At 39.3% G+C, this 11,686-nt stretch overlaps 1 protein-coding gene across 3 annotated transcripts in view; it reads right to left on the bottom strand.

Annotated features, from left to right (window-relative positions):
- Nucleotides 1-3,915: 3,915 nt before the first annotated feature.
- Nucleotides 3,916-11,686, bottom strand: part of LOC128619805 (transcription factor Spi-C) — a 9,447-nt gene continuing 1,676 nt past the window's right edge. Inside the window, exons 2-6 of one of the 3 annotated variants that reach the window (XM_053644250.1) lie at nucleotides 11,561-11,603; nucleotides 8,536-8,671; nucleotides 6,436-6,566; nucleotides 6,122-6,242; nucleotides 3,916-4,778 (exon numbers count right to left, since the gene is read on the bottom strand). In XM_053644250.1, coding sequence (XP_053500225.1) covers nucleotides 4,459-4,778; nucleotides 6,122-6,242; nucleotides 6,436-6,566; nucleotides 8,536-8,671; nucleotides 11,561-11,581 — 729 coding nt within the window. In that variant the 5' untranslated portion in view covers nucleotides 11,582-11,603 and the 3' untranslated portion in view covers nucleotides 3,916-4,458. Of the gene's footprint in view, nucleotides 4,779-6,121; nucleotides 6,243-6,435; nucleotides 6,567-8,535; nucleotides 8,672-11,560; nucleotides 11,611-11,686 lie in introns of those variants that run through there. The other 2 variants (XM_053644252.1, XM_053644251.1) reach the window with 2 other exon arrangements.

Here is an 11,686-nt window from a genome sequence, read left to right as displayed (position 1 = left end):
ACGTATACATTACAGCACAGTGAAATTATTTTCTTCACATACCCCAGCATGTTAGGAAGCTGGGGTCAGAGTGCAGGGTCAGCCATGATACAGCGCCCCCTGGAGCAGAGAGGGTTAAGGACCTTGCTCAAGGGCCCAACAGTGGCAGCTTGGCAGTGAAACCACGACCTTCCGATCAGTAACCCTGTGGATCAGGTGGTAGAGCGGGTTGTGCACTAATCGTAGGGTTGGCGATTCGATTCCCGGACCGCATGACTCCACATGCCGAAGTGTCCTTGGGCAAGATACTGAACCCTGAGTTGCTCCCAATGGCAAGTTAGCGCCTTGCATGGCAGCCCTGCTACCACTGGTGTGTGAGTGTGTGTGTGTGAATGGATGAATGAGACACAGTGTAAAGCGATTTGCTATATAAGTGCGCCATATACCATTTAACCCAGAACCGCCAAGCCACCACTGCCCCACTGTATGGTGCTCTGTGATAGACTGGCATCAATCCCTTCCAGGGTGTATTCCTGCCACACACTTCTCTGTATTCCCGGGATAGACTCCGGATTTACCGCAACCCCGACAGACACCTACTAAGGTGAATGAATGCACAGAACGCAGTAAATGTACATCATTTTAATGAATGAATCTGATATGATTCTGTTCACCAATCAAAAGCTTTGTATCTCAATAGTTATATCATGCACTGTCGAGGCTTTTTTTTTATGTCAGCCTAAAAAAAATAGATCATTTCAGTTAACTCTTTTTACCAGAGGCCAAAAAATGGAATTTGCGCCTGTTCTGTTGGTGCCCGTGTTCATCAGTGAATTGATTTGTGATGTCACACTCGACATTTTAATGGCTCAAATGAAAGTAGACAAGTAGAGCTTTAAGAATTAGCATTTTTCCACAAGTATTTCTTTTTATTTTTTTTTTTTACCCAGCCCACTAGGTGAAAGTGTTATAATTGTATTGTGGCCGTCGTATACGATCAAAAAAGCTTTAGTTGGTTTATCTGTGTCCCAGTGTTATTGTGGAGACGTGTGAATTGTTTGCCCAGGAGTCAGCTCAGACTCCTCCCCTTTCCCATCGCCCTGCTCACCAGCAGCTAAACACAGCTACTCTACACACAGAAACCCAACAGCGTCCTGACTCATCTTATAACAGACTTGCGGCTTACTGAAAATACGTCGAGTTCCATTCTGCTTAATGTAGTAGATGCTATTTGCTGCGTCTCTTTTAATGGGGTTAATTAGCCTGCCCCTGTTTCACACCTGAGCCATTAGTATCCTTTTTTGGAAGCGTTATTAAGGTGTTTATACACCTCCGGGCATTGTGTCATGAGTGGAAGTGGTGCACACTGGGTGATGCGCCTTCGGCTGATTGCCTTCGCTGGTGCTGCGTTGTGATAAATGGAGTGTTATTGGCATACCTTCAGGTATTTCTCTGTGCCTTTATCTTTTTAAGTTATTTTATCTGGGATTGCTAGTGATGGGACGAGTTCCCAACGAGTTGTGAACTTTGGCTGCCTGAGGAATGAAGTGGTCTCCGTATGTTTCGGTATGTACAACCTGATATTTTAGTCATATCAGGTTGGTTACGTATATTTTATCTTCTATCGTTTTGATAGTTTAGGTGTGCTAGTGAGCATGTTCTTCTCTGCTTGAGTTTTCAGCACTGCTGCTTTTGCTCCTATGTTTTGTGTCTTCGTTTGTGTTCTTTCCGTTTTGTGTTTTTGCTCTTGTGCCGTTTTGTTCTGTTGAATTGTTGCGTTGGTTTTGTATTCGTATTTTTTCCTGTGCTGTATTGTTTTGCTTTGCGATGCACCACCTCAAACCTGGAGGTTAATTGAGGACACGCGTCGGTTGTCCTGCAAGTTTGCGCTGTTGAAGCGGGCCAGGTTTGTGTGGTTTGTTGTCTCTGTTTTTATTTATTTATTTTTCATTGTGGAGCTGGTCACTTTGTGTATTTGTCTCCTTTTGTTGTGTTTTTGTTTGATTCCAGGTGCTACAGGTCCAGCGTAGGTGGGCTAGCAGGCTTTTGTGGTGGTGCTGGTTCTCTTTCTACGGCGTGCGGTGTGCAAACCGTTATAGTGATACTGTGAACGTGCGTGTGATGCATTATTTCGGGGGACAACCCAAGCGCACTCTGCTGCTGGTAAACCGGAGCCCTGTGATTTGTTTAAAGTGTCTTTTTGGTTGGTGTCAGCACATTGTGAGCGTGCTGATTGTCCCTGAGTGAAGTTGACATCAAGTTCTGTATTTCATCTTAATCTTAAAATATTTTGATCTGAAACTATTTATTGTTGCTCTAATAAAGACATTTTGGAAGGATATCCACGTCTCACGGTCCCTCTTTGAGAAGTCGAACCTGCGTGTCTGTGTGTATATTCACCAGGGTGGCGTAGCCTTTAGAGAGGTTGCCTGTGTAGCTTCCCAAATTATCCCCACAACGCTACATTAACATCCAGCTTGAGAAAATGCAGTATGATGGAGCTAGCTAACGGCGGCAGGTAAAGTTGCAAGCAAAGAATATTATCGTTTCATGTCAAAAGTACATTAGTAATGCTAACAGTGAACATGAATAAATTGGATAAATTTACCGGTTTGTCATGTTCACTTGTTTGCTTGCCTGATTATTAAATAAGATCCGGTAAGTACGTATTTTTACTACACACTTTTGTACTTTTACTCAAGTAATTATTGAAATGACTACTTTTCCTCCTCCTCGAGTAATTATTATTTTAAGTAACGGTACGTTTACTTGAGTCCAGTTTTCAGCTTCTCTACCCACCACATGAGTTGACATAAATTATTCAGCTAAAAGACAGCTGATCGGACCACGGACTAGCTACAGGGCTAGAGACGTTAGCTTACAAACGGGAGAGTCCATGGCATTAGTCAAAAGTGTTAATATGAAGCAGCGCTAGGCAACGAAACATAACCACTTCAAATTGATGTCTCATTGGATAGTATTGGCTTGGCAGTTAAGGATCTGGGTTACTGAACAGAAGGTCGGGGATTCAAGCCCCAGCACTGCCAAGATGCTACTGCTGGGCCCTTGAGCAAGACCCTTAACCCTCTCTGCTCCAGGGGGCGCTGTATCATGGCTGACCCTGCACTCTGACCCCAACTTCCTAATGCTGGGGTATGCGAATAAAGAATTTCACTATGCATATGTATATGTGACCAATAAAGACTGGTTATCATTATTTATAGCTATAAATGAATGATTAATGGTTAAGCATGCATCATCAACGTGCATTACTGTTCAGTCATCATTCGGTCAATTTTGTAAGAAAGGAATTTTTATGTAGCTGGAACTTCACAAGTTTTAGTTAAAGACCCCTGAGCTACACGACCGGTCAAAAGTTTTGACACACTCATTCTTTATTTATTTCCCCCCCAACATTTTAGAATAATAATAATAAAGTCATCAAAACTCTGGAGTAACACAAATGGAACTATGGGAATTATATTGCGATTAAAAAAAAAAATCCAAAATAATTGAATATTTTATCATCTTCAAAGTCGACGCCCTTTTCGCCTAGAATTTCCAGAAATGTATTCTCGGCGTTTTCTCGAGCGATTTCTTGAGGAATTTCCCCGAGATGATTTTTAAACAGTATTAAAAGGAGTTCACACCGACGCCGGACTCTTATCGCCTGCTTTTCGGAAAAATATTTCACTCTCGAGTCGTCCGTTTAAAAAATGATTTTTTTTTTTTGTAAATAAAATGTTAGTTTCCTAATGAAAGAAACGAAGACGTCGGCACGATTATATTTTTGTCTACGACACCGATTTCACACGTTTAATCACACACCTTCAGATCAAGAGCTTTTTAAGATCATGAGAACCATTTCATTCGAGCGTCCACAAACTTTTGACCGGTCGTGTAAACGAGTAAATTGTTTCACATGACAATTATTACTGAAATGATTTATTTTTTTTTTTATTGCAGATTTACATTCGATCAAGAGAAATACAAAAATAGAAATGTTAAGTCACTACTTACTACTATACTGCTATACAGAGGTACAGTAGTACTACTAGAACGTAGCTTAGAGCAACATGACAATCCTCAGATTTACAAACACACTGTAGGAAAAAAAAGCTACTTTTAGTTAGGTACTTTTAGTTCTTTAAGGTCCAATGTAAATGCATCCTTATTTGCGGTTCCGATGATGTAGCTAAGATTGTGAATTGTTTTAACGTTTGGATTTCGAAATGCACTTTTTTTTTTTTTTTTGAGAGTGCTCCGCTGAAACAAATTTCCCTTTGAATCACTTTACATTTCCTTCATTTTTACAACATTTCTAAAATAAAATCCATTCTATCCAACTGCAGATTTGAATCAATATGGACAATTGAGCAAAAATTATGATGAGTATCAAATTCACTACAAATACTCAGTATTTATTCAGATGTTCTCCCACTTGCAAGGGATTGTATTTTCATCCTGTCATTGCTACAGTTAGGTTTGGGTGAATTTCTGTACGTTGCTCTGCAGCCCCCTGAGCGTTGTCTCGTTAAACTGATACGTGAGCTTGCGCTTCACTTTGCAGATCTCTCCGGTGCGCGAGTAGTTACGCAAAGCGCGTGCCATCTTCTGGTACGTCATGGTTTTGCGGTTGCCCTTGCGCTTGCCCCACATCTCAGCCAGCTTCTCTTTGTTCTGTGATGAGAACTGGAATGTACCGTTTGCCGACTGAACCCACCAGATGCAGCTGCGCATGTGCGGCGTCTGCAGCATCTCATACAGGAACTGGAACAGACGCTCCTTCCTTTTCCCTGCTGAAACACAAACACAATGTAAATATCTCGCCCGGTGAGTCGTTTCATTTCCAAACGGCTTGGTTTGAATTTTTCCGGGGGAAAAAAATCACATGCGTTTGACATGTGATTATATGAGTCCCTTACAGAAAAGTGACATCAGTATGATTCATGTGTGAAATGTACACGTGGGTTTTAGACACTTTGTATTTTCTTCGATTCATTTATTTTCCCGTCATCCTTCACACGATTCATCTATTTCCACATGTGATTTTTCCAAATGATTCATTTCTTTCCACGTGATTTGATTCATATGATTTATTTACTTCTGCATGCGATTTTTTTTTTTTTTAACTATTCATCGAATTTTACACGTGGCTTTTTTCAAATGATTCATCTATTTCCACATGTGATTTGTTTCACATGATTCATTTATTTCTAAATGTACCTTTTTCCATATGATTCATCTATTTCCACATGTGATTTTATTCACAATTCACTTACTTCCATATGATTCATCTATTTCCGAATGTTATTTTTCCAAATGATTCATTTCTTTCCATGTGATTTTTCATATGATTCATTTATTCCCAGATGTAATTTTTCCACGGTTCCTTTTTTTCCACATGATTTTTCAAATGATTCTGTTATGTTCACACGATTCATTTATTTTTACATGATTTATTTACTTTTGAATGCAATTTTATTATTATTATTATTATTTTTACGATTCATTGAATTTTACATGCGGCTTTTTTCAAATGATTCATTTATTTCCACATGTGATTTTCCACATGATTCATTTATTTCCAGCTGTGATCTTTCCCAACGATTATTTCCCTATATGATTTTCTACATGGTTCATTGATTTACACACATGCTTTTTCACATGATTCATTTATTTCTAAGTGTACTTTCTCCAAATGATTCATCTAGTTTCACATGTGATTTTTTCATATGATTCAAGTGATCCATGTTAATTCATATGTAGGGTGTGTAGTTGAAATTTTTTTTTTGATGTGATTTTCTCACATGAATAATACAATTTCACCCCATCTATGGTGTACCCTGCCTTGTGCCCCATGCTCCCTGGGATCCCCGTGACCCTGTAGGATAAGCGGTTTAGAAAATGAATGGATGGATGGATGGATGTACAATTTCAGGGCATAACATGGTGAAAACCCACAATCGCATGTTTTTCCACACATAGATGCTTTATAGTGAGATTAATACTGCAGAAATGATAACTATATTCATATATAACTGACCACAAGTGTAAGTGACGTTGTCCTAGAACAGTGCATAAGCGTAAATGTTTTTACTGGTGTTGATGTATTTATTCAGTGAGGTGTGAGGAGACTGACCCGAGAGAGAAGTGGTGTGTGAGTGCGAGGGCGGAGACGGAGGGAACTCCTGATACCCCGAACTGGAGGAGTGTGAATCGGTGTCACTGCAGGGAGGGGGATCAGACCGACACTCTCCTCCCTAAATTACACACACACACACACACACACACACAGACACATCGAACCATCAAATCAAACTCAACAACAAAAAACACACACAATGTTGTGCCATTGCACAGGATGTTGCATACAGAATCTATCACACCGTCGGAAGTGCTCTGTATAGTTAGAGTGTACTGTGTGTGTGTGTGTGCATGCACGTGTGTACATACCCACTCATTATAGCTGGGTAGATTCATCCACACCTGCTGTTGTTGACTCTGCTGTTCACAGCATGTGTTTTCTGTCAGCACTGTTCCTCCGTACTGCCACTCGTACGCGAATCGACCCGACCAGCTGTTTTCTGCACAGATATTTGCAGGTAGCGTGTATTTAGAAACCACGGACAAACATTCGTCATAATAACTAACTTGCTAGCAATTATTAGCTCGCTGGGAACATCCAAGCTAACACAGTACAGTCGGGTCCACAAGTATTTGAACAGTGATGCGATTTTGGTCATTTTGCCTCTGTACACCACCACAACGGATCTGAAATGAAGCAATCCAGATGTGATTGAAATGTAGACCTTCAGCTTTAATTCGAGGGCTTCAACAAACTGTGTAGGAATTACAGACATTTTTTACAGAGTCCCTCCATTTTGAATTGGAGAAACTAACATAATTATGAATATAAGGAGTCAGTGACTGTCTGAAGTCTGGAACACATGGGCCAAATGCTGATGCTTTGCCAGGCCTTTACTGCGTCCTTCAGTTGCTGTTTGTTTGTGGGTCTTTCTGCCTTCAGTTTTGTCTTCAGTGAGTGAAAAGCATGCTCAGGAACATTTCCTTTCTTTGCCTTAAGAAGCTCTTGGGTTGCTTTCGTGGTATGTTTTGGGTCGGTATCCATCTGTACTGTGAAGTGCCGTCCTATGAGTTTTGCAGCATCTGACTGAATCTGAGCAGAAAGTATAGCGCTATACACTTCTGAATTCATCCTGCTACTTCTACCAGCAGTTACATCATCAGTAAACACCAGTGACCCGGTTCTACTGGCAGCCGTACATGCCCATGCCATAACACTTCCTCCGCCATGTTTGACTGATGACGTGGTATGCTTTGGATCATGAGCCCTTCCTTTCCTTCTCCATACTCTCCTCTTCCCATCACTCTGGTACGAGTTCATCTTGGTTTCATTTGTACAGTACAAAGAATCTTGTTCCAGAACCAGTCAGTCTTTTTTTTCCCCCCAAATCTAATCTAATCTGGCCTTTCTGTTCGTGAGTGTTACCAGTGGTTTGCTTCTTGAGGCGTCTTCATGAATGTAAATACAGACGATTGTGATTGTAGACTTCGACGCTGATACACCTACCTCCTCCAGCGTGTTCTTCACTTGCCTAGATGTTCTGAAGGGTAATTCTGTGATCATCCACTTTAGTTGGCTTCCATGGCCTTTTGGTGTTGCTGAGCTCGCCAGAATGGACCGAATTGTCGATTTGGCCAACCCTAAAGTTTCTGCTACCTCTCTGATAGATCTGTTTGGTTTTTTCAGCCTACTCAGGGCCTTCTTTACTTGCATTGACACCTCTTTGGACCGCATATTGAGAGTTCTTATTAACAGCTACCAAATGCAAATTCATTGCTTGGGATCAACTACAGACCTTTTATCGCATTCATTTATCTCGAAATAACAAAGAAACAAGCCACACCAGGCCATGAAACGGCTCATCAGTCAGTTGTCCAATTACTTTTGAGCCTGTGAAAATTTAGGAATTTTGTAGGGTTTTTTTTTAAATGTCTGTAATTCCTAGAGGATGAAAAAACCCTACAAAATTCCTAAAAAAAAAAAAAAAAAACAGTTGGATTTATTTGTGCGTTGCACCAATGATTAGGCCATTTTCTAGAAGAATGAATTGTCAAACTTTGTGCATGTGCAAAAAAAGATGTTCATTTGACAAATCCTGCCAATAAATCCGAGATAATTCCAAGTCAATCCAGAAAACGTCTCAACTCAAGATTGGACTGGAGTCCTACAAGCCCAAAGTAATCTATTTGGCAAGCTAGATATTACAGCTCACTTGGCTAGCTAGCAAGCTAATGTTAGCTTTCACTCTTAATATAAATAGTAAATTTGCCAGCTAGCCAATGTTAAAGAAAATGTGAAATAGACAATGCGGTTATCTTCCTAATAGTGACACATTTCCGAGTTAAACAGGATATTGAGATAAATAAATAAAATTATTTACGGCTATCATTTCATGCGGAAGCCTGAGGTTTATATCTCTAGTCTCTACCTCCTTCAGGACTGTCCGTTTTATTCTCTCTCTCACTAACCTGCTATGAGACGTTCCTCCTCTGTCCGGGTCTGCATGTTTTGTCTGGTCTGTTCCTCCAGATACTCGTCTATCACATCCAGGTCCATTCCTCCACCCGATGGATCCTGAGGATGCAGTTCCTGCAAGTAATGGATCTGTGGGACAAGCAACCACACAATAGTACTTTATACAAACGAATGAATCAATAAAAAGTTAATAAATACGCAAATACTTAATAAATAGATAATAGTCTCATTATAAAAGTGCAATATTATCAATTATAAACACATATGTTGTAAATATTGAAGTCATAAATAAATATTTATTACTTTTGAGGTTGAGGTCCCCAAAAGCATCACAGCACAAAGTTCATATTTAAATGGTAAAGCGAGCATCACATTGAACATGCTCTCTCTCTCTCTCTCTCTCTCTCTCTCTCTCTCTATGAAGATGATCTTAACTTTGCACCAAGTGTTATTTTTTATTTTATTTAGTTTTCTAATGTTTGATATATTTATGTGTTAGTAGTTACACTGTGTGTGTGTTCAAAAAAGAGTGTATACCAGAGTAGGTAGGAAGCGAGGAAGTGTTTCTGTTGAAAAGTGAAACGCCTTCACCGGAGGGACGTATTTGCATCGGTACACACACAGCAGCCTTCATTTGCATTACAGAAAAAAAAATCTACAGCCGAACCACAGGCCAAACACAGTGTGTGTGTGTGTGTGTGTGTGTGTGTGTGTGTGTAATTTGCTTTGTAAATGCTGAGTGTGTATACGATGTTTGCTCATAATGATATTATATCAAGCAATATTCAATAGAAAACAATACACATAATAAAGGATACAATTTGTTCTTGCGGGTGCAGTGACAGAACAAAAGGTACAAAATGGTAAGTAAATAAGGAAAAATAATAAACAAAGTTTCCACTAAAGAACTCAAATATTTATATATGAATAACTCATTTATATTCGTTAGTTTCCTTAGAGTTTATGGAATGTTTGTAGTGGATATAAAAAGTCTACACACCCCTTGTAAAAATGGCAGATTTTTGTGATGTAAAAAAAAGAAGAAGAAGAAGAAGAAGAACGAAACCAAGATAAATCATGTCAGAACATTTCCCCACCTTTAATGTGATATAGCAAACTTCAAATGAAAAATAAATAGAAACGTTTTAAGGGGGGGGGGGGGGGTAACAATAACCTGGTTGCATAAGTGTGCACACACATTTATAATGGGGCTTGTGACTGAATTAAGCAATCACATTCAAAATGTGTCCAAAAGGAATTATCATACACCTTTCATGATTGAATTGCTTCTGCGATAAAGATCCTTCCGTAGGATCTTCAAGGTTTCATCCGACTGCTGATGCCGTGGTCCACAAAGAGCTTACGAAGCATGTACAAGTTCAAAAAATATCGATCAAACCGAGGTGCGAAATAATTTCCAAAACATTAGCTGTACCATGGAACTCTCTGAAGGCCATCATCAAGGACAATCCAGTGACTTTACCAAGAACAGGCCATCGCACACAAACAGATGAAAGGACAAGAAGAAAATTTACCAGTGAGGCTTCCAAGAGACTTATAGCAAGGAGCTGCAGGAACATCTGGCAAGTACTGGTCAGTCCCTGCATGTGACAAGAATCTCTTGTATTCTTCACATGTCTGGGCTATGGGGTAGAGTGCTTAGACAGAATCCCTTTCTCACAAAACAAGAAAACATCCCAGCCTGCATAAATCACCCCAAAACAATGTAGTAAAATGTGTTATCTTCTGATGAGACCAAGGTAGAACTGTTTTGGGCATCATTCTAAAAGATATTTTTTGGTGCTGAAATAACACAGCTCAAAGAACACCTCACAGAGATAGAATCACAAACCACTACCCATGGTGAAGCACGGTGTTGGCAGCATCATGCTATCGGGCTGCATATCTTCAGCAGGGACTGGAGCTCTATCGAGAAAGATGGACTCATGGACATCGCCAAATTCCAATCTATTTCAGCACAAAACCTGCAGGTCAATAAAATTCTCCCTTCCAGCACAATAACGACTGAAATCACAAATCCAAATCAACAAAGGAATGGATTCAAAAGAAGAAGATCAGCATTTTGGAATGGTCCAATCGGAGTTCAGTTGTAAATACTATCAAAAACCAATGGAATGACTTGAAGAGGGCTGTGGACAGGAGATCCCTTCAAAATTTGATAGATCTGGAGTGTTTTTGCAAGAAGAGTGGGAGAAAATGCCAAATCAAGATAAGTCCGTAGACACTTACTCAAAAACACTGAGCGCTGTATTACAAGGAAAAGGTGCTTTAACAAAGTATTAGTTAAGGGGTGTGAACATTTATGCAACCAGGTAATTGTGTTTTTTTTTTTTTTTAATTTTTATTAAAATGTTTTAATTTGTTTTTCACTTGAACTCTGTTGGTTGCTACAAAAAATGTGACATGATTTATCTTGGTTTCATTTTTTTTTTTTTTTTTACATCATAAAAACCTGCTGTTTTAACAGGGGTGTGTATACTTTTTTTTTCTTTTTTTTTAATATAACCACTGCATGAATGAAGAGCACACAAAAACTATGCTAAAAAAGAAGATAGCCCAGTTTTCTATTAGTGAACCATGTGAGAATAAAAGAATGAAAAGTTTTTTTTTTTCTTCAGTTATTCTACCTAGTGTTTAACAGGCATGTGAAAAGCCCTGAGGCAATTACACTGACTCTAACAGCATCTAATGACTGTTATATTTAAATTTTATAGTGAGCTGAGTCACAGTTACTGACGCCAAACAGCAGGTAATGCTGCAACTCCCAAATGGTCGCAGAATCATTTGAAATTATTTGATACAAAGCAAAAAAAACAAAGAAACAAAAATGAGAAAAAAAAAGGAAATATCTTTAATACGGTCACTTTATCTAATATTTACCATTATGAGATAAAAACTATTTAAATTGTTTTTAAATGTGCTGTATAAAAATGAGTTGGTTTTTAAATGTGCGACATAAAGAAATTTGCAGATGTTTGTTATAAAACTGAGACTCACCGGTTCGAGGCTGGCCAACATGCTGTATGCTGTGAAACACCCCTTGAAAAACATACACACACACACACACACACACACACACACACACAGAGTTTGTGTTTCTATGTTTGTGAGGTATTTCCACTG

The sequence above is a fragment of the Ictalurus furcatus genome, chromosome 15 (assembly GCF_023375685.1).
Source record: "Ictalurus furcatus strain D&B chromosome 15, Billie_1.0, whole genome shotgun sequence".
Taxonomy (NCBI): Eukaryota; Metazoa; Chordata; class Actinopteri; order Siluriformes; family Ictaluridae; genus Ictalurus; species Ictalurus furcatus.
This window is presented reverse-complemented; position numbering and strand designations above follow the sequence as displayed.